Source organism: Penaeus monodon, chromosome 43, assembly GCF_015228065.2.
Source record: "Penaeus monodon isolate SGIC_2016 chromosome 43, NSTDA_Pmon_1, whole genome shotgun sequence".
NCBI classification, from domain to species: Eukaryota; Metazoa; Arthropoda; class Malacostraca; order Decapoda; family Penaeidae; genus Penaeus; species Penaeus monodon.
Window position 1 is genome coordinate 5,547,424 of NC_051428.1, and position 23,741 is coordinate 5,571,164.

At 38.2% G+C, this 23,741-nt stretch overlaps 1 protein-coding gene across 2 annotated transcripts; it reads left to right on the forward strand.

Moving 5' to 3' along the window:
- Window positions 1-5,328: 5,328 nt before the first annotated feature.
- On the forward strand, window positions 5,329-23,437 carry LOC119568077 (armadillo segment polarity protein-like). 2 transcript variants are annotated; one of them, XM_037916477.1, is made up of 13 exons: window positions 5,329-5,491; window positions 10,032-10,089; window positions 16,586-16,809; window positions 16,975-17,169; window positions 17,296-17,600; window positions 17,742-18,043; window positions 18,381-18,529; window positions 18,755-18,976; window positions 19,317-19,571; window positions 19,686-19,856; window positions 20,036-20,186; window positions 20,326-20,571; window positions 20,735-23,437. In XM_037916477.1, the coding sequence occupies exons 2-13, from the start codon at window positions 10,056-10,058 to the stop codon at window positions 20,944-20,946; spliced, it is 2,466 nt and encodes an 821-aa protein (XP_037772405.1). In that variant the 5' UTR covers window positions 5,329-5,491; window positions 10,032-10,055; the 3' UTR covers window positions 20,947-23,437. The 2 variants fall into 2 exon arrangements, with proteins under 2 accessions (XP_037772405.1, XP_037772406.1); XM_037916478.1 differs by having other exon boundaries at window positions 18,770-18,976.
- Window positions 23,438-23,741: the final 304 nt, after the last annotated feature.

Sequence of the window (23,741 nt, forward strand, 5' to 3'; positions counted from 1 at the left end):
CTTATTTCCATTTTTTTTCCTATTTTGGTTGTTCTCCATTCGAAAATATAAAATGCCAATGTCTTATTGCGTCTTTTTATTTTTATTTTTTTTATTCAGTGATTTTATTCTAACATTCCCTTATTAAGATTTATATTTCTTGTTTATATTTCATCTGCTGAGCATTCGCCTTTTCATTCTAAATATCTCTTACTTTCTTGGTCTTTCATTTCACTTGCACCAAATACATTATTTTTTCCAACAATGCCATAGCCAAGCCTTTAATTTAACTGTGTCGTATTCTAAGCTTTGTCGAATTTTTATAGTTTGATTGTACCTGAAATCCAAGCTTTTTTTCAACTGTACCACAATTTTAGTTTTCTATGTCCTAACTATATCATATTCCGAATGTTTAGTTGTATTATTCATTTTCTATTTCAAGTATTGCTCGATCAAAGCTTATTCTGACTGTATCGAATTTTCTGTTTTATTTTATCAAAACTTACTCTTAGTTGTATAAAGTTCTCAGTCTTCTTCGATCAAAACTTACTCTAACTGTATCTAATTCTGTTTTATTTTATCAATGCTTATGCCAACTATCAAATTCTCAGTTTTATTTTATCAAAGCTTACTCGTAGCTGTATAAAGTTCTCAGCCTTCTTCGATCAAAGCTTACTCTAACTGTATATATATATATATATATATATATAATATATATATATATATATATATTTTTTTTTTTTTTTTTTTTTTTTTTTTTTTTTTTTTCATTAAAGCTTACCCTATCAAATTCTCAATTTTCTTCGATCCAGCCTTCCCCTAACTTTATCACTTTCTCAACTCTCTTCTATCTCTTACGCTCCATCTTCAATCAAAACTTACTCTTCAACTTGCTTGAACTCAACTTAAGAGACACGATTTAAGCTTAACGAGGACATTGACAGGTTGTGTGTGGTCTCACTTTGCCGCTTAACACTCGAGGCTATATGTCGCCCCTCGCTTTAACCGGTGATTTCGCTAGCGGTGTTTTTTAAGTCGATCTGAAACCGCCTTTTTACTCTGGGATAATTTATAAGTTTTTTTTGTGTGGGGGGAAGAAAGGGGAGGGGGAGGTGATGGTGGGGGGAGGGGAGGAGGGATGAGGAGGTGGTGTAGGAGGGAGGGGGGAAGGAAGTAGTGAGGGAGGGGAGGGGTTGGTGAGGGAGGAGGGATGGTGAGGGAGGAGGGAATGAGGTGATTTTTTTGTATAGTGTGGTGTTATATCTCACTCCGTTTTTTAGATCTTAATTTTCATCGTCGGCGAGTTGTATTTCTGTTCTCTCTCTCTCTCTTATCTTCTATCTATCTATCTGTCTGTCTATTTATATCTCTCTCATTCATTCTAGTAATCTATCTATAAGTCCACAAACTAACCATAAAATTACAAACCGAGACAAGAAAAGAAGAAAAAGAAGAGGAGAAGGAGAGGAGAGAGAGAGAGAGAGAGAGAGAGAGAGAAGAGAGAGAGAGAGAGAGAGAGAGAGAGAGAGAGATAAAGATCAAGGAAAATGCATCCGTTCAACCGTGTGGACAGACCTCCCAGCTTCAGCGCGGTAACCCAGTCATAGTAATTACGCCACGCTGATGTTAGGGCGTCATGGTTAACCCGGTAATTGGCTGTTACCCGTGTCAGATCACAGGCCGGGTCGGGAGGGCCATTTCGTGTACGTAAGGGCTAGTTACTCGAAGGAATCTGTGATAGTATCGACTCTACGTAGCTCGTGTCTGCAACATGGCGGCATACACGAGCTTATCAAACGAAATTCATTTTTACAAGGACGGTTTGACGATATGCTCCCATAAAATCTCTTTTTTCCCCCCCTCGGCTCCGAAGTGACGAAATGAACTTGTGTTCTAAAAAAATGATAATGATACAAATGCGTTATAATAATGAAAGGGGACTGAGTAGCGAGAAAATTACATATGTCATGGATATTTAATGGTTTAAACAATTTGCCAAGAATACAGTTCTATCTTCGTAATGTGGAATTTGAGTCGATGAAAGAATTACCTTATTTCTTATGGAACTGTTGAGGATAAATAAATCGATGATATGGTGATATGTTTAAATATACTTTTTTATATGGTTATTATTATTATAAATGGTAGTAACAGTTTTGGTTTGTTTCTGTTAAAAATGTAAAAAATCTTGACTGCTATATTATCATTACCGTTACCATGATCATTATTAACTTTACCGTTATTATCATATCATCCATTCACCCATAAATAAACAGTTTTTACACAGTCTATATTAGTGTAATCTACATCACCCATACCTCATGAATGGTATCATATTACCAAACATACCTACCTTTCCCATACCCCCCCCCCCCCCAACACATACCCTGGAGCTGCCGTTCCCATGAGGTCCTTAAACACCTCAGGGTTTCAAAGGCCCTTTTCCCTTTGCCGATTAGTTTAAAACTCCTTTGTATAATGAATGTTACTTTTGTTTTGTTTTCCTGAGGCCCTGTTGTTCTGCCTCGCCGGGAAAAAAAACTGTTTTCTTAATTCTGTTAATTCCTCCGGGACTCAAAGTAAGAGATAAACAAGTATGTCTCCTCCTCTTCTTTCTTCTCCTTTTCTTTCTCTGTTTTTCATCTTCAAAAATAATGTCAAGGAGAGGACATAAATTTTCCGTCCAGCTCACTCCTTTCCGTCGAAGAAGACGTGTATTGGCCAGCGAGGGACTTCCGGCATTAGGCTTAATTTCTCTTCTAAGACTCGCCGACAAATAGGAGGGCACAAAAGAAAAATCTCTATTTCAAGAATTTCCTGGTCTTTGCGCCTCGCGGTCGGGTCCAGATGGCCGTTCGCCGCCCCTCGTTCGATTCCCTCGCCGCGCTCGGTCCTTTCCTTCTAAGAATGGGGTGTCCTTCGCTCCTACGCTTTATTTGTGATGGTCAAAGGGATTTATCCATTTTGTTTTATGTTGTTGGTTTCCTGGAGGCTAATCTACGTCGTTCTCTCCACCTCCTCGCTCTCAAAACAAAAGAGTATTCAACCCCTTCGAACAACGTCTGTCAAACAGTGGTTCCGGCACCCACTGGAAGTAAATTTTATATTTTTTAAAACATTTCACAGCTATGGAGTTGATTTACAGCGGTCCTTCACAATACAAACAAACCCACGCGCATGTCTGATCTCCTCCTCAACCTTATTCAAAGATATCCTTCGCAATACAAAAGAAAAATATTAGAAAACGCTATAGAACACTGGGTACCCTACAAACCCTTATTACATTTCTCTGTTCCCAGTTTTCCTCGTGGGATGCTGAAAATTTTTCCCTCTTGTTTGCTTCATTAAGAATATTGATCTTTCTGAGTCAGTGGCGTGTTCTTTTCTTAAGGAGGTGGAATAGTTACTTTCACTGATAATTTTGTATACTATTGTTATGAATTTCAGGGATTTGTTTAGTCAGCATCTGAAGAATCTAAAAATCGATATTGAACACGCGGAAATGTACGAACATCCGGTGTGTTTATATAAATCTGTATTATATATACATATATATATATATATATATATATATATATATATATATATATATATATATATATATATATATATATATATATATATATATATATATATATATATTATGATATTCGTATTATCATTTATATGTATACACACACACAGAGACTATTATATATATATATATATATATATATATATATATCTATATATATGTGTATATGTATATATTTATATGATAGAGAAGAGATAGATAGATAGATAGATAGAGATAGAGATAAGAGTAATAAAATATAATTTAGATAAATATATAAAAATATATATATATTAATATATATATATATATATATATATATATATATATATATATATATATATAATATATAATACTACACACATATGTAGATATAATATATGTGTATATATGTATATATATATATATATATTATATATTTCTATATTATATATATATTATATATATATATATATATACATATATATCATATATATTATAATATCCTTATTATCATTTATTGTTGTTGTTATTTTTATTATTGTTGTTGTTAATATTTATTATTATTATTATTATTATTATTATTATTATTATTATTATTATTATTATCATGATTACTATTATTATTGTTGTCATTGTCATTGTTCTTATTACTGTTATTTTTGTCATTATTACTACCATTACTACTATTATCATTACTATTATTGCTGTTATTATCGTTATCATTATTAAAACTTCATTATCATCATTTTTATCAAGATTAGAACCATTATTATCATAATAACCAACACTTTTTAATCTCATTTGAAATCCAAAACTACAAAACGCATTCATATCCCTGCAACACAACGCAGAAAAACGATATTGCAACTGCAAGGTTTGATCAACCATGCAGTCATGTATATTTCCTTAATCATATATAAACTTTTTTCTTTCTTTCCCTCTCGCTAGAAATTAACAGTTAACAATTTAGTGGAGGAGAGACGAGAGGGAGAGAGATGTTGCAGAATGATCTATGGCACTCTGTCAATATTGCAATGATATCTGCATCTTGCAAATTATCTTACTCTTAAATCGCTTTACTTCTCTTACCGTCATTCTCCTGTTATGTCATATTGCATTAGAAATATCACGTATATATCCTTCTTTTTATTAATCGGGATTAATTTCGATGGAAAATCCGTGAAATAAAGGAAAGGAAAAAAAAACTCAAAAATCTGGAAATCTGAATACAAGGCAGATGGCAATATTTAGGAAAGTGCAAGGATGCCGATTTTAAGAGAATTAATGGGTGTTTTTAGTCATAGATCTAAAAAGGCTGTATATATTTCTTTGGTCTCTGTTACTTTAAGGAGGGATTCCAGTTCCATTTATTTGAAAAAAAGGGGAAAATAAGTGGAAAAAATCAGTCAATTTGGATGTTCACTTATTTGGCTGTCATCATCAGGGAAATGCATTATTGGAGATCAGACCAGTGCCAGTCATCGCTAAGACTTAGGTTATTAAATGATCTGAACCGTAAAGAGCGAGAAATTATTACCCTCGGCTTGAAAAACGGATTTTTAGAAAATATATATATATAAAACAGACAAAAAGCTAAAGGAACTGTCAAACCACTCATTCCATGGACCACGCATACCCCTCCCCCCAAAAGGAAACCCAAACACATAACCCTAAAAAAAAATCAATACAACAAACACCAATCCCCACAAACAACATAAGATTTTAAAAAGTATATATATATATATATATATTCAACATCCCTCAAGTGACGACAAGGAACTACTTGTCTCGGCGGAGGACGCACCTGACGCCGGGCGGTTCAGTGGCTCGATCGATGCGGGAGAGAGAAGAGGTTTTTCCGGATCGTCTCTTTATCCGGACGCTTTTCTCGCCTTATTTCGGATATTCGGAGACTTTCGGGCGAACGAGGGGAAACATACGGTGAATTCTCGTCTGCCACCGACCTCGAGGAAGCGGGTGAGTGCGTGCGAGGGGAGAAAAGAGGCGAAATAAGAGGTTTGTTTTGTTTGTGTGTGCGCGAGAGAGAGAGAGAGAGAGGGAGAGGGTGTGTTTGTTTGTTTCTCGTCCTTGTTTGTTCGTTGTTTGTGGGCTTTGTTTTCTCTCTCTCTCTCTCTCTCTCTTTCTGGTCTCGTAGCCCGGGTGTCTCCTTCCTTTCTTCCACCCCCCACCCCCCCCTCCCCCTCACCGGTCGGGAAAATTCTTAAAAAAAAAAGAAAAGAGAAAAAAAATGACATTAAAATAAGGTTGAAAATTCGATCTCAAACCCCCCCCCTTCCCCTCCTTCCCTCCCCCCCCCACTTCCCCCTCCCCCATAATGTATCAAGGGGGGGTGGGGTGAGAGGGGAAGGAGGGGGGAGGGGGGAGGGGGAGGGGGGGTGTGTGTTATCAATGGTTATCAATCGTTATCTAATTTTTCTTATCGAGGTCGGCTCTTAATCGGGGGGGGGGGGGGGGGGGGGGGGGAAGTGGGAGCGTGAGGGAGAGAAAGAGAGAAAGAGAAAGAAAAGAGAATAATTAGAAAAATAAAAATAGTGAGAATTAGATAAATTAAATTAAAACGAAATGATAATTAGAAAATATTGGTGATTGTGTTTGGAAAATTAGTGATAAATGAAATGAGTGATTTTTTTTTTTTTTTTTTTTTCTTGGCTGTTTGATTAATTATTTGGTGAAAAACTGTTCGGAAATTGGATCTTGATAAAAAAATGATGAATTTTATTTATTTATTTTTTTTTTGTATTTATTTCTTAGTGTTGATTTTTTTTCTTTTCTTTATTTTCTGTTTATTTATTTATTTTTTTTTTTTTTTTTTTTTTTGTATTTCTTAGTGTTGATTTTTTTTCTTTTCTTTATTTTCTGTTGATTTTTTTTTATTTTTTTTTGTTACATATAATAAGTGCAATTTAATGGACATGCTTTTGCTCTCTAGAGATTTTGTGGATTATTGAGTTTTTAGTTTTAAAAGAAAGATTAAAATTGTGATTTGATATTTGTGACATTTTTTTTTTTCAAGTTTTATGGACACTTAACAGTTTTACGTTATCTTCTACAAATTTGAGTTATTCGAGTAAGTTATTCTATTAATTTTAAATTTTAACCCAAAGCCGCTGGGCATGGCACGTACATACATACCCACTGTGAGTTTACTTTATTGATTGTTGCTAGGCGTTGATGGCTCCACTTGTACTAAGTCATCAATGAGCCAATTACGAGTACTGTCTGTCTTGCCTGTTTACTCTTTTCCTTGATTTATGAAAATATTTTATGTTATTTTGCTGTTAATGTTTATAACGTTATAGTAATTATAATGTCCATGATAAAAATACCATTGATATCCAAATCATAATTTAAAGCCACCAAGTTAAGGAAAGGTGAAATCGGATAAGGTCGTAAGGTCATTTTCATGGAGGCATTGGGTTAATTACCATAATCATTATTGTTATAAATTTTTTGATTTATAGTGTTAATTTATATATTATCATGTTAAGTATGCTTATTTTTTATTGATTTTATGATGTTATTTGCATATGGAAAATTTCAGGACAGTGTCACAAAAAGAAGGGTAAAAACTATGTTCACTGTTATATGAAATAATCTGTGCAGACAAAAAAATTTATGCTGAAATTGAAGAAAATGGGACTGGGGTCAAAAGTCAGGGTTTTTGTTTTTGGCTCGTACGGCAATGTTTGTGAATTCCCAGAAGTGCCCCCGAGCAAGAGTAATGAGGAGGTGGTCTCGGTGTGGTTACTACGCAAGCAATTCTCCACACACTGTCCAGAATGTCAACTCATGGCTCATACTTTGCAATCCTCGGATTTAGATTTTTTTTATGCTGGATTGTGGTGTTCGTGTACGTGCAAAATTGCTAACAATTGTAAATATTCAATTACCAAGATTTTTTATGTACATCCTTGTAAAAAACGTTTGTGTGTGTGTATTAGAATGTAATTAATTCTAATTAGATTATTGCTTACCCTTGCTGTCAATGTTTTGGTGAAAATTTAGAGTTGAAATCCCTTTCTAATGAAGCTTGTCATGGTATCAGATATGAAAAGCGTGATTACCAAACAAAGTCCTGGAAAAGACATTTATTCAGATGCAAAAGCTATGCTGATTAGCATTTGATGTTGAGTCAGCTGAATGAAGCATATCCAATGGGCTGGCTACAAAATGGCTGTCAGTTGTACAACAAAAAGGTCTTCGCTTGTTTTTGCAGTCTTTATTAAAAAAAAATTTTTTCTTTACATTTGTAGTAGAATGTTAGTTGTTAGGTAATAGTCATTCTTACAATATAAAGTCATTGCAGTGAATGCATGTTGTCTTAACTTGCAATTGAAGGTAGTTCTTAGAAGAAACTAAATTCATATGTTTCAAATATTGCATAATGTTCTGATTCTTTTTATTTGTTTTTTAGATTTTGTGTGTCTGGGTCTGGGTGTCTGTCTGTCTGTCAAGGTTGGCATTTGTGCATAAATGTGGCAAAAGGTTTAGTTTTAGTATGATAATAAGAATGTTCTTATGTATTTAATGCATCAGAATAAAAACATCATTGATAATTTCACCTTTATCCTTGTAAGGTGAAGTTCAGCCAGAATTTGTGTCTGTGGATGAATGCAGTCTTTTTGGATGAGTATGTTATAATGCTAGTTTCTTTGAATTCAAAAGTATTTTGAGTATAAACAGTGTTACCAGCCAGAGGCCTTGCTTTCCAATAAAAGCCAAAGATGTGTCAATGTCACTTGCATGCCATCATCATTAGAAATAGCTAATTGGTACTGGAAATATGTCCTATTCTTTGGTTTGTTTTACTTGCCTCTCTCCCCTTTTCCACTTAAATGGTCCCTACCACATTTACCCAGTTTTTGCCCCATTGTTTGTATTTTGATTTTTGGCATCTATAGTAAATGTCATAAGAAAAGACTTCTTTATAAAAATTCTAGGAATTGGGAAGTAAGGGGATGAGTTAGTGCTATTAAGTTACTCTTTGTGGAGCCATCTATAGGTAAAGAGTTGAGAAATAGATGACATTAAGCTATTAGAAAATAAATATAAAGCCACGTTGAAACAGTGCTTGTGTACATCTGCTCTTGGTGTCAGTGGGATAGTTTCTCCATTGGTCATTTTATATTTTTATGGTTTGGCTTTGCCTGACTTTTCTCCTGTAGGTGATAAGTGTAAATGTTAAGGCACTTTCTCTGTGAACATTTCCTGTTGAAACATCTTTCTTTTCTGGTGTACAGAAAATAGACAATATTTGAACCATATTATATAGATTGGTGGGATTGTTCAATATTTTATCTGTTTTCATATATTTTATTTTCCTTTCAAATGAGTATTTAGGAATTTAATAATAAAATAGAATAAAAGAAGTCCAGTCTTCATTTACCTGTTTGTAATTCATAGTCATGCCTATTACAAGAACTCCATGAGTTTTGAAAATTAAATCAGCCTGAATCCCATCATTTAGCAAGTGCAAGAAGATCATTATACTGCTTTCCTGTCAATACTTGATAGCATCTGCCTAATTTGCTTTTTTTAATTGGTAGGATTTTTTTTTTTTTTCTTCTTCTTCTTTTTTTTTCTGTCTCTTTTTTTGGATTGGGCATTTCTCTCTCTCTCTCTCTCCCTCTCTCTCTCCCCTCTCTCTCTCTCTCTCTCTCTCTCTCTCTCTCTCTCTCTCTCTCTCTTCTCTCTCCTCTCTCTCTCTCTCTCTCTCTCTCTCTCCTCTCTCTCTCTCTCCTCTCTCTCTTCTCTTCCTCTCCCTCTCTCCCTCTCTCTTCTCTCTCTCTCCTTCTCTCTTCTCTCTCTCTCCCTTCTCTCTCTCTCTTGTCTCTCTTCCCTTTCTCTCTCTCTCTTTGTCTCTCTCTCTCTCTCTTGCTTCTTCTCTCTCTCTCTCTCTTCTCTTCTCTCCTCTCTCTCTTTTCTCTTTTCTCTCTCTCTCTCCTCTTCTCTCTCTCCTCCTTCTCTCTCTCTCTCTTGTCTCTCTCTCTCTCTCTCTCTCTCTCTCTCTTTGTCTCTCTCTCTCTCTTTGTCTCTTCTCTCTCTCTCTCTTTGTCTCTCTCTCTCTCTCTCTTTGTCTCTCTCTCTCTCCTTTTGTCTCTCTCTCTCTCCTTCTCTCTCTCTCTCTCTCTCTCTCTCTCTCTCTCTCTCTCTCTCTCTCTCTCTCTCTCTCTCTCTCTCTCTCTCTCCTTCTCTCTCTCTCTCTCTCTCTCTCTCTCTCTCTCTCTCTCTCTCTCCCTCTCTCTCCCTCTTTCCCCTCTTCCCTCTCCTTCTCCCTTTCCCCTTTCTCTCTCTCCCCTTTTCTCTTCTTCTCCCTTTCTCCTCTCTCTCTTTCTCTCCCTCTCCCTTTCTCCCTCTCCCTCTCCCTTTCCCTCTCCCTCTCCCGCTTCATCTCCCTCTCCCTCTCTCCATCTTTAAAATGTTGAGTTGCTGTGTGTTTATGTCAATTATCAAGTATTTGGTTGCTTGATTGATATATTGTTTTTATTTGTTTCAGAGTGAGGAGAGCTGAGCAGGCAGGATGAGTTATCAGATGCCTCAGCAAGCCCGGCCAAGTAAGTAGATTTTTCATTCATTTGTGAATGAATGTGTGAATGTGAGTGAGTGGGTGTATGGGTGAATGAGTGGATGTATGGGTGAGTGGTTGGATGAGTGTATGGGAGGCAGAGTGAGTGGGTGTCAGAGGGAGAGAGAGAGAGAGAGTGGGTGGGTGGGTGAGTGGGTGTCAGAGGGAGAGAGAGTGAGTGGGTGAGTGAGTGTGTGTGGGAGGGAGAGTGTATAAGTAAGTGTATGTGGGAGGGAGAGTAAGTAAGTGCATGTGGGAGGGAGAGTGAGTAAGTAAGTGTGTGTGGGAGGGAGGACAATGAATGTGTGTAGGATGGATAGTGAGTGAGTATGTGTGGGAGAGAGAGTGTGCCTGTGTGTTGTATCTGTATGGGATTGTTTTTTTCCGCAGAAAGTTTTGTAAGAGTTCTTTTTGATAACTTGTAGGGCAAATATTTGAGAGAGGAAGTGGTTGAAATTAGAATGGCTGTCAAATCATCAACCTGCAGTTGTTTTTTTAGAGACTGTGAATATATTGTGAAGAAAAAGTAGATAATGGTTATGCATGGAATTCAGGTGAATAGTTTACCATTGTTGAATAACCACATTGTGTGAATTGAACTGTAACTGTCTTGTGTCCCAAGCTTGTTTCCCATCCCTAAGAGTATGTGAAAGCTCCCCCCCCTCTCCCTCCCCCCTCTTCCCTCCACTTCTCTACTCACCCCTCTTTGTAAAGTGCAGTTGTTTTCACTAGATTTGGATCCTGATTCTGATAATAACAGTTTTTTGTACATGTAATATACTTTTTCTCTGCCTTATGTCTTGTCGACACTTTTTGCAGGTCTTAACGCTTAATTTTGGACCTTTTCCTACACCTTCCCGCACCTCTTTATCGTAGGTCTTCCAGCACAAACTTTGTCAATGTTTACTCTTGTACTCTACTTTGCATTTTCTTTTTTTTCTTTTAGTCTCTTTTAGTTACTTGTTATATGAGCATGTTGTATCATTTCCTTGGAATGGTAATTTGATGCATCTACGTTTAGTAATAAAAGTAGGTTCCTTTTCTTTTTCTTTCTCCCAAGCCCTTATAGATGACAGCCTGATAACTGCAATTATGAGTTCATGGAAAGTGAAGAAAAGAAATATGAGTTCTTCATTTACTTTAGTTCTGCTGTGTTTGAAATATTAAAATTGTGTAAACAGTGTTGTAGAATTTTGGAGGCAATATATAGCATGTTCAATAATAATAATAATAAAAAACTCCCATCATAAGTTGTACGTCATAGCTACACAATATTCTCCTAGTGTGATATATGCTGCAGTTGTTGGGTTGTTGGCTGCAGGTTTAGGGCAGATATTTCTTGTATAAGTTAAGAGCATGCAGCTAGTTGAATTGCATTATTTCTAGATGGTAATAAGTGCGTGTTCCTGTATGTGTGTGTTGAGTGGATGATGAAATATTGATAATTTCATTGATATTGGTTTTTCTCTTTCTCTCTTTCTCTCATACCTTTCTCAACAATCTGTATGATGTATGTATTTGGTAATGGATCTTCATTTGTTCCAAAGGGAAAAGTGCAGGGTGAAGCAAGTACTGTAGATGTACTGCTGATTTTGCCACACATTAACATTTAGCTTGAATTCCTGCATTGCTGTATCAGGATCTAGGTTGTTTCCATTACTAGTTGGAAGAAAGGAGCATGCAGTCCCAGTGTTGTGAGAGGTCAGAGGTTTCTGTGGAAGATGGAGCATTGGTGAGATGTACATTGTCTGAACTTTGTGCATAAGAGACACACCAGAAATGCCCTGTCTATGCTATACTGATTGAAGATTTGTTGAATGCTTGTGTACTCTGACAGAGATGGAATGGGAGACAAGATTACCACAAATTGTGATTACTCGAGTGCAGAGCATGCTTAGGAATTGTACAACATGGTACAACTTGCTCCATTCCAATGGCAGGGGATAAGTTCTTCATGCCTCTGCTGCATTCTTGGCTAGAAGACAGCAAGGTCTTTATAGATCTTCAGGCCAAGAATATTGGTTTCAGGCCTGGATAGCACAACTATATATCCAGGATGAATCTTGTAATTGCGAGTTTTATGTAGTAGTTAGGTGCTTAAGTACTAGGATGACTTCCCAGTGATGTGGTCCCAAGCTAAGTTCATCTTAGGAACTTGATTGATTTCTTTGACCATAGTTCTTTGTTATCTCAGTCAAAGGTGAAGGTCAAGATGTAATCATCTATTTATCCTTGAGTCTGTGGAAATGAGTTGTAGGATTTTCAAATATAATCCATAATGAAAGTCAAAACACACCTCCCTGAGGTACACTGTCTCTCACTGGATGCTCACAGGAGAACGGATTGTTGAAAACCTTCAAACTTTTCAATAATCCCTTGATACCAAACTTGATCGAAAAGCACATCAGCGTTAAGGTCAATACGATATCTTTGCATCTATTCAGGGATCTATTCCAGTCAGCACTTGTGAGGAGGAAAGCTACTTTATCCAGAAAAATTATAATTTGAGAAATAAGTATCTTCTCAAGTACTGAGAATAAAAAGATTGATCGGTAATTTGTCCGTGAAGCTTTGCTATTGATCTTGTTTATAGTCCTACTGCATATGTTTGTTTCCATTTATGTGGTCATTATCCAGATGGAAGATTTTGAAGAGGGTGGCTAGTGGCTGTGGTTGTACATCGTCAAAGGCCTTTAGGGTGTATCACTTGGTCCTAAGACCCATGAACATCATAAAGATACCAAGTCATCAGTTGTCCAAGTTAAAGCAAGGTTTTCTTGGCAGAAGAGGTTGAGCCCATAGGAACAGACCTTTTTTTATTTTTTATTATTCCTTTATTCTTTCCTTCTCTCTTTGATGAGTGGTTTGCAAGAAGCTGAGACCTTGCCTTGCTCGTGGTAGCTGCAGCACCATCTGCTTTTTAAAAATGTGATTATTGCATTATCTGGCCTAAACCCTTGCTGTAGTTTGATACTGCTCCACTGCCAACTGGTTTCAGTTGCATGGTCAGTGAGTTTTCTTCTTTGGTCATCTTTCCAATGTTGGATTGACTATTTTTATGTGCTATAGTATTGTTCAATTTGTGTTATCCCAAAGCTAAACGGCTCTTTGAAAGCCCTCCCACTGGCAAACATAGAAAAGTACTGGATTATATTGTGCCATCCAGATTTTGTAAAATACCATTTTGAGATGTGGAGTGTGTCAGTCTCAAGTGGATCCATAAAGATTGATGTTCCTCTAATTTCAGTATCACTTTTTTCATGTGGAATGGGCTTTGATTTTTAGACAAACCATGGACCTGTATGTTGTTATTCTAGATTTTGGAAGGGGGATGCTGGAATGAAATGATTGAATGACAGGTGTATTGTTAGAGTTCCTGTCATTATGCTTATGAATAACTGCACTTTTTCTCTCTTCTCGTGACTTACTTTGGCAGTCTTCTGTTGTATGACCAAGTCTGTTGCAGAGAAGTTACACCTTTGCTTCATTTTGCAGGCTTTGTTTGTATGGAATGATTTTTTGCAACCCTTGCAGATCTTGAATTCTAGGGTTGCTGTTCCTTTCCAGTTGTTGCAATTCAGCTCTGTGATTTTATTAGTTTGAAGAAGTGTTCTATGGTCTTTCAGGCTTATGATGTGATCTGGTATGATCTAGACAATTCACCACATGTTTTGACAGTTCTGTGTTTGGAGAAGTGGCAGATAGATGAAAACCAAACAATGCAAGTGGATCCGAGTGAACATAGTTTACCTTGTGTTCATCAGTTCATTGTTGTAGTATTATTTTTTCTTGACACTCATCATCAGTACTATTGACACAAGCAGTTGAGGCTATGGATATTGCCTCAAGGAATTCTGTGTTGCTCTTGGTTGCAGTGATATTGTGAGTGAACTGTAAGATACTTAGAGCATCTTTCTTATTTGCTTAGTCAAATGTATGGAAGAAGTTGAAGAGAAATTTTCTTTGTAAGTTCAGTCTTTACATGTATGATAAATACTGCTAATTTAGTAGCAATTCATTTTAGTCTGTTGACTTCTCCTTCTCGCCTTCTTCAGACAATGGGGCATCCTGTAGAAATTCAGTCAGTGTTGTAATGTGTCTGTTAATCAAGGGTTATCCCTGTCTGAGTCTGGAGATCTAAAGTCTGGATGTAATTAAAATCAGCTGATCCTTAATGGCAGGTGAGGTGGCTTATACTCATACAGGGGGTGTCATGGCACTGGATGGCTTGTTCCTATTTCCTGGTTGCATGGACAGATGCCAGTGCAGATGATTCTTTTGAGCCTCTGATGCTTATGTAGTTTGCAAGTCTCCGCTCTTGGCTTTATCGGCAGTGGGAGAAACGGAGCTGGAGTCTAGTCAGAAAATCAGGGAAGTGAATTGCTAATAAAAAATAAAAAAAAAGGGGGGAACAGTGAAAACAAGCGAACAACCAATAAGTTCTTCTCTCCCCTCTCTTCTCTCCCATGCTCTCCTCTTCTTTCTTTTCTCGCCTCCTCTTTCTTTTCTCGCCTCCTCTCTCTTTTCTCTCTTCTCTCCTTTTCTCTTCTCTCTTTTCCCTCTTTTATCCTCACCTCTCTTTCCTCTCCTGTCCTCTCCTCACTCTTCCTCTCCTTCCTCTCCTCACTCTTTCCTCTCCTCTCCTCTCCTCTCTCTCTTTCCTCTCTTCTTCTCTCTCTCTTTCCTCTCCTCCTTTCCTCTCCTCTCCTCTCCTCACTCTTTCCTCTCCTTCTCTCTTCTCTCTCTCTTTCCTCTCTTCCTCTCCTCTCTCTTCCTCTCCTCTCTCTCTCTCTCTCTCTCTCTCCTCTCCCCTCTCCTTTCTCTCTCTCTCTCCTCTTCTCTCTCTCTTTCTCTCTCTCTCTTCTCTCTCTCTCTCTCTCTCTCTTACTTCTATTGCCTTTCCTCACCTCTCTCTCTCTTTCTCTTTCTCTCTCTTGCCTCTCCTCACCTCTCTCTCTCTCCAGTGCCTCTCCTCATCTGTCTCTGTCACTCATTCACTCTGTAATCTTATTACTTTGTCAAGATGTAGTAATAGCTTCATTATCTATTGCTAGGTGAATTTTCATCCTCTAATGCCACATGTGAGTGTCTGTGTTCTGGCCATCATGGTAACACCCATTATTATTTATATATTGGAGTGGATACAACATCTGTAGAATGAAGAGGTTCAATGAACTGCTTGTGTAATGAAAAGCAGAATATTCATTAAATTTTCCAAATGATCTAATGTGTGAGGTATTTCGTTATAATACAGCTCTCTGTAAAACCAATATATGAAAGTTTTTGGTCTGTTAAGTAGAAAATGCAAATCCACTTAAAAGTTTAGCGAAAGAGAGTAAGAAGCTGCATGAATTTTACAGTGTGAAAAAACTTATTGCAAGTTTGTGTATGTAGTATGTATGTTATTTTGAGTTTAGACTTTACATATACTAATTTATGCTGTTACAAGCTTGCAGTAGCTAGATCCACCTCACTTTGTTATGCACTTTGTTAGGGCCTACACTAGCCGAAGTTAAGAAGCAGGAATATTAAATATTTACAGTGCACAAACTGCAGGGTATGGGTGCAGAAGGAACGTTACTTGAGGAGGAGTGTAATCTCGAGGGTGAATTGTGTTCTTTCAAGATATTGATTTTGGGGGAGACACAGGGAGGCGTGAGGTGAGAGGGTCAGCTGGTGAAAGGGGGGGGAGGTTTCTCGCTGCAGGAAGGATCTTTTGAAATGCACTTTGGTTGAGATGCTTTTCCCAGTCAGTAGGAAAATCTGTTACACTGAGAGGTCCTTGTAGTATACTGTGTTTTGTTGAGTTCTTTGTATGTTACAATATATATATATATATATATATATATATATATATATATATATATATATATATATATATGTACATATCGCAAACTTTTATGGGTTAGATGTGACTTGGAAAGAAATGAGAAGTTTGTTACTTGGACAGTTTGCTGACAGATATAATAAGTCCTTTCCTCCTTTTTCCTTATAATTTTCCCTTTTCATGGTTAAGTTTAGTTAAACATTATCCCACAGGTCATGAAACCAGACCAAAAAATAGCATGTGTTACATGTAAAGTCAATAAAATAATTGCAAGGTAGTTTAGATTACTAAATGTATGATTATTAACATAATTTTGTTCTAGTTCTGTTATTTATTGTAGATTCTGTCTTTTTCCACTATTTTAGCTGCATTCTAGAGAGTGCATGGGAAAATGATTTGCATGAATTGAAATAAGACTATCTCTTACTTCTGGGTATAACCAGGTTTGTAATTTTATTTAAGAGGCTCATTCTTTCAGCTTCAGTTGTACTTTTTAAGGAAATGTAAATTTAAACAGACCAAATATTTCTCTTCTGTATTTCTTTCTGACTTGTTACTGTATGGGTTCTTTTACTTAGCCCAATTTCCATCTAGTTTATATGCAATTTTTACAGCACCAAGTAACACATGTCTCATTTTTCTCTCATCCTACCCACAGTGTCGCAAGGGGGTTACCACAACCCTGCTGACATGCCTATGCAGAACCCCAAGGAACAGATTGCCATGTGGCAGCAGAACACCTACATGAGTGACTCAGGTATCCACTCTGGTGCAACCACCAATGCACCCTCCCTTACTGGCAAGGAGGAGGAGATGGACACAGAATGGATGGAGGGCAGAGCACAGCAGGGATTCAACCAGGCTGCCTTCACCAGTGAGCAGGTAGAATTGAGGGGAGAGCCCTCCTTGAGTGTTCAGTACTACCAGGGTAGTCTTTTCTGTATATGGTGTAAATGGGCATTTCATTTTATTTTATGTATCAGCACATGCTAATGTATACTGTAGCATATACCAAAGATTAATATTGTCACTTTTTCTTGTATAAAGGTTGATGACATGAACCAGCAGCTGAATCAGACACGTTCCCAGCGTGTCCGTGCTGCCATGTTCCCAGAAACACTGGATGAGGGCATGGAGATCCCCTCCACCCAGTTTGACCCCCAGCAGCCTACAGCTGTGCAGAGGTTGGCAGAGCCCTCACAGATGCTCAAACATGCTGTTGTCAACTTGATCAACTATCAGGTTAGTGTGGGTGATTTGTGTACTCACCATAGCAGGTTTAGAAAGAGTAGGAGGATGTATGTATGGGCTATGATTGATATTATAATAGAAGAGGATCAAAGATATTAACATTCCGTTGTCCAACAGGATGATGCTGATCTAGCAACTCGAGCCATCCCAGAGTTGATCAAGCTTCTCAACGATGAGGATCAGGTAGTTGTCTCCCAGGCTGCCATGATGGTCCATCGCCTTAGCAAGAAGGAGGCCTCGCGCCATGCCATTATGAACTCCCAACAGATGGTGGCTGCCCTCGTGCGTGCTCTTACCAATTCCAACGACCTGGAGACAACTCGTGTAACTGTTGGGGCCCTGCATAATTTGTCTCATCATCGCCAGGGTTTATTGGCCATTTTCAAGTCCGGTGGCATTCCAGCATTGGTGAAACTTCTTAGGTATAGTAATAACGGAAGATTTTCCATTGAGAGATGTCATTATTTTTACTGATGAAAAGTAAAGTACTGGTAAGGTAAAATTTAGCCATGAGAAAATGTTTCTTTTATGGAATGTAGTTTATTTGAATCTTTTATTCACAGCTCACCAGTAGAGTCAGTGTTGTTCTATGCCATCACCACACTCCACAACCTCCTGCTGCACCAGGAAGGCTCTAAGACAGCAGTGCGCATGGCTGGAGGTCTCCAGAAGATGGTTGCCCTGCTCCAACGCAACAATGTCAAGTTCCTTGCCATCGTCACAGACTGCTTGCAGATCTTGGCGTATGGCAACCAGGAATCCAAGCTGATAATCTTAGCATCTCAGGGACCTCAGGAGCTGGTTCGAATCCTACGCTCCTACACCTATGAGAAGCTCTTGTGGACGACCTCCAGGGTGCTCAAAGGTAAGGGAAGGTTTTGAGATTGAGAGAAGTTCAGGATTTGAAGGCTGAAAGATACTAAAATCTGGATACTGAAAGCTGTGTTATGCAAAGTAAATATTGGGGTCCTACCTTTTTTACCATATTTACATATGAGGACTTATTTGCATTATCTTTTGAGTGCACAAAAGCTGGGACCTAATATTTATTTTTGAAAATACAGACCTGAGATCCAGTATCTGAATTTTCTTAAGAATGAAGATGTGATTGGTGGTGATAGACATAGATTTATATGCAACATCTATTTTGACATTGTGTTACTAATGATTAAATTTTCTGCTTTTTTTCTTTTTTTTCTTAGTTTTGTCTGTGTGTTCAAGTAACAAGCCAGCCATTGTTGAAGCTGGTGGCATGCAGGCACTTGCCATGCACCTAACACACCAGTCAACCCGCCTTGTCCAAAACTGCCTGTGGACGCTGCGTAACCTCTCAGATGCTGCAACCAAAGTCGTATGTATCTTTTGGTGAACTTAATATCACAAGATGAGAGAGAAAGAGACTGTTGATTAGATATCAGAAGTCATGTTTTATTGTAATATTTTTTTAAAAAGAGGAATATAGGATTTTGAAATTTTTGTGAATGTGCCTCTTAAGTTTTTTACCCCCACAGTGTGCAGCAGCCTTTAGCATTACCATTTCTCTTGTGTAACAAATGAACCCCTGTTAATCAACCAGATATTGGCATTGCAGGACAGCATGGACCAGCTTCTGCAGAATCTTGTGCACTTGCTCCGTGCCAGTGACATCAACGTGGTAACTTGCGCTGCTGGAATCCTTTCCAACTTGACTTGCAATAACCAACGCAACAAGATCACCGTTTGCCAAGTGGGGGGCATTGAGGCTCTCGTGGCCACAATCTACAATGCCGGAGAGAGGGAGGAGATTACGGAGCCTGCTGTGAGTTGTTTTTTTGTTTCTTGGGTCAGGTGTTTTGTCAAGGGGAGAGTCAAGAAGGTAAATTTAGAGGTCTGTCCAGTGTGCAGTTAACTGAGCATATATTTTATTATTTTATTTATTCTTTTTATTTATTATTCTTTTTTTTATTATCCCTGTTACTCTTATCATTACAATAACAACTACGATTACTGTTACTCTTACAATTACTCTTATAGTTATAATTACAATTACCATTACAATTACTAGCTATTCAGATATTTTAATCTTTACTTACAATGGTTTGTATGAACTTGTTAATAAATTTGAAGAATTAATTCTCTTTTTTTTTTCCCCCTCTCAGGTTTGTGCTCTTCGTCACTTAACCGCAAGGCATCCCGAAGCTGAAGTAGCCCAGAATGCTGTCCGCCTAAAGAATGGCATCCCCATCATTGTGAACCTCCTGCATCCCCCCTCCAGGTGGCCTTTGGTCAAGGCTGTCATTGGCCTCATCCGAAACCTGGCTTTGTGCCCAGCCAATCACGCGCCTCTGAGGGAGTCTGGGGCCATCCCTAGGCTGGTGCAACTACTCATCAGGGCCTTCCAAGACACACAGAGGGTAAGATGCATACATATTTGTGTATAGAAGTCTTCTAAACTTGTTTGCTTATTTTTGTGTATCATCTTTCATTCAACACCAGTTTTTAAACATTGGTTCCTTCTTTTTCATTAGCAACGGTCATCAGTTGCTAGTGGTGGTTCAGGCAGCATCGGGGCCTATGCTGATGGAGTGCGCATGGAGGAAATTGTTGAGGGCACTGTAGGAGCCCTGCACATCCTGGCTCGTGAGTCGCACAACCGTGCCATCATTCGAGGCCTCAACGTCATCCCAATCTTCGTTCAGGTGAGACACTTGGCTCATGATTTGCTTTGAGGGATAAAAGAAATGTGTGTGAAGGTCTTCGTGTGCTGCCTTTTGTTTTTGTTGTTTCTTTGATTTTGAGGTAAAATTTACATTATTTGGAAAGCTGTTTTTATTGGTGATTTTTATTTGAGTATGTCTAATCATATCATGTTTTGCAGCTCTTGTACAATGACATTGAGAACATAGAACGTGTGGCTGCTGGAGTGCTTTGTGAGTTGGCAGCCGATAAAGAAGGCGCTGAAATGATAGAGCAGGAAGGTGCCACGGCTCCCCTGACCGAGTTGCTCCATTCACGGAATGAAGGTGTTGGTGAGTAGCTCTCCTGTGGCCTGAGTGACTTGCAGTTTCTGTTGGGACTTAGTAGTTTCTTATGAGATAGAGATTGTGGTGTTGGGTAACAAATACTGGGGAGACACTTCTTTATATTTCTCCTAATCTCCATTCACAGCTACTTACGCAGCAGCTGTGCTGTTCCGCATGTCAGAGGACAAACCACAGGATTACAAGAAAAGACTGAGCATGGAGCTGACCAACTCCCTGTTCCGCGAAGATGGATCCATGTGGCAAGGAGACATGTCGGCCATTCCACCTGATCTCCAGGACTTTATCACTCCTCCTGAGGGCCACTATGATCCCATGTATGCTCAAGGGCCGCCCAGTGTCCACAGTGGACATGCCGGGCCGAACTATCAAGGTGAGCTGTTTAAGGGGATCAGTCATGTATAAATGGATATATATTGTACATAAATTTTTAGAAATGATCATTTACTGACATGAAATAGAAGAAAATGTAGCCAGGTGTGTTCAGGCATCTGTGGCCTGAAAAGCCCTTACTGATGTTTCCTCTCCCCCCTCAGGAGGCTACGACCATGTGCCTGTGGACTCGATGCAAGGCCTGGACATTGGTTCCCAGCACGGTGGGCCGGGATCCAACTACGGCCCTATAGACCCCAGGGACCTGCCACCTGGACATCCTGGACATCCCGACCTCACCTTTGACCAGCAAGCTCCACCACAACCCCCTCGCGACAATAACCAAATGGCAGCCTGGTACGACACGGACCTGTAAGGGGACGTAGCAGCGCTGCAAAAAAGACAAAACTTTATTTAAAGGAACTAAACGAAGAAGGGAATATCATGCCGAATCTTTGCATGGTTTACAGTCCATGAGTGAAAGCAAGATCGAGCAAGATTGTCTGTTCACTTTAATCAAAAAGAAAAATGAAGAAGTGGTGGAACTCAAAATCTATTACATGCATGCGTGTGTGAATATACATACTCTTACATATATCTGCATGCATGCATGTGAGTGTGTGTGTGTGTGTTTATGTGTGTAAGTATATGTATGTGTGTGCAATTATATGTGTCTCTATACATATATAATTTGAATATTCAAAGAATAGCTTACATATTGCCAATGAATAGCAAGGTCAGCAAACAGAAATGCTTTGTCTTCAAAAGTCAGAAAAGTTAGAAGAAAGCAGTGCTTGTGAAGTGACCTGCAAAACAGCTGAAATTCTCCAGTTTCAGTTATTTCTATACCACTTTTCCCCCTGTGGTGATAATGATGAACTTTCACCGCGGGGCATCCTGTTAAGTACCGGTACTTTTTCTTTTCTTGTTTTCCTTTTTTTGTACTTTTAATGAAGCCCATGAATTTTTTTTAACTATTTAAAAGAAAATAACAAAATGCATGCAAAAAGAAGGGCCCTTCCAATATTCAGTGTTTATGTCTCAGGTGCTGCAGAAGCTTTTTTCAGCCACTAGTTTTTGTAGGAGGCAGCTGCAAGGCAACTTCCCATTTGTCGTTTGTGCAGCTTTGTGAGGTAGCTCTGCTAAGCAGTTTTTATCAGAGAGGTTATGCATTTATTTTGTTGACTTGATTTGTGTGAGGCCTAGCTTAAAATTGTTGTGTAACTGACTCCAGGAAGTTTTTCTTTTCTTTTTTTAGATTTTTAAAGAATAGAATTAATGATATCACTATAATGTATGTTATTGCACAAATTGTTATCCAGAACAACCATTGATTTGAATTGTATACCAAGTCATGCAGTCATGGTGGCTTGGTAGGGAAAAAATGCAGGGTAAAATGAATGTAACATTTTCTGTTGAAACTTTTATATATTAAAAACAAAAGAATCAAATTGTGAGTGATGAAGCATCTGATAGTCATAAGTTTTAGTTGAACTCTGAGCTCAACAGAGCTTGTGGACTGCTTTCTTTAAAACCATTAAAACTTCTAGATATTGGTCCACAATAAAATTTTTTACCACCTTCTCTAGTTAGCTTTGCCGTTACAGAACATTCTTAATACACCGTAGGATTCACCTGTAGGATATGAACTCGATAGAAAGTTCTTAGCTTTTCTTGCTGTAAAGGACAATCACCTGTGAGCAAACAAGTTGTATCAGTGATTATTACGTGTTGTTAACTGTCTGGTTTTTAGTACCATTTAGTGTTTTATAGATTATGTATTCATTTTTTAGGGTTATGCGTGATCGTCCTCATGAGAAGGAGAAGGGATCTAATGACATGTCCAAAGTTTTTCTCTATACATACATGATGGCTTGACAGTGGCCTTGCTTCATGCCAAGGTCTTGCCAAGTCGCATGACAACTTCTATATGTTCACTTGTCAACAGGATGGTAATCTTGTCATGAACTAGGGAGAAAGTTGTGGTAATGGGCATCTGACTTTGCTTTCATTAGATTTTATTTTTCAGTGTCTTTTCTTTTTTTTTTTCTTTCTTTTAGTGTGGGAAGATCAGGATGGTCAAGTAATGTGCACAAGTGTCTCACTGAGGGAAGCTTATGGTAACAGTTCCATCATGTGTGCTCAGTGAGACACCTCTGCCTGTGGAATTTTCTGGTCCAAAGCATTTATTTCTGTATCAACCTAGTTTTTCTTTTCATAAGATGCCTTTCTCACATCTTTATCATAGTTTCTTATATTCACCAACTTTTGCATAGCTGTGGAGACCAAAGACGTGACATGCCATTGACATGTGTATGATTTCAGTACCTGATACTGACCCAGTATTTTTCATAGACTTGTCAGTGGCATGTGGCGTCCCCTCTGTGCAAGTTGGGGAATATCCCCCTCCATATTCCCAGTCTGTATTTTGGTTTGCAATGTGCCACAGTATTACAATATTAAGTGATTTGCAAGTGGATGAATTCATCAGAAATTCACGTCTCCCTTCTTAAAACTTTACATCCCATCATTGGCTGTACAGTGTATACCCAAGCAAAATACCTGACACACAATCACCATTCGTAGAGAGCTTGTGTATGTACTGTATGCCCAATGAACTTCGTCATTCATTGATTATTTAGTTTGTATCATTTCCAGGGGCCAGTGACAAATAAAGATAGTAGGAATGCTCATTTCATCCGTGACTTTGGTGACTTTTTCTTGCATCACTCCCAAAAGTATGACTAAATTATTTATCACTCGGCCACCAGGTGTAGCCTCAATGACCACAATTGTTAGTTTTGTAGTCTATGTATCATCAAATTATCCAGTGTAAGTGAAGTGAGAAATAATGTTTTTTTTACAAGTTTGGTCGTTTTATTTAGTCCCTTGGTAAATGTGTATTTAAGGATGGAAATAAGTCGTAGGTAAGAGGATTAAAACTTTACAGTATTACCACCCCCCCCTAGTCCCATTAAAGTTGTTGTTGAGGGGGGCTTAGGAAAATTTATTTTATAAGAGATGCCCTGCCCACAAGTTTAGAGGTTGAAGTAGCATTTCTCAGATTCAAACTGGGACCTGCTCTCCGTAAGGCCAGATGGGATGCACGCGTCAAGGTTCTCTGTGCCTATTCCAACCCCCCACCTCCATCCCTTGCTCATTATCGTTGGG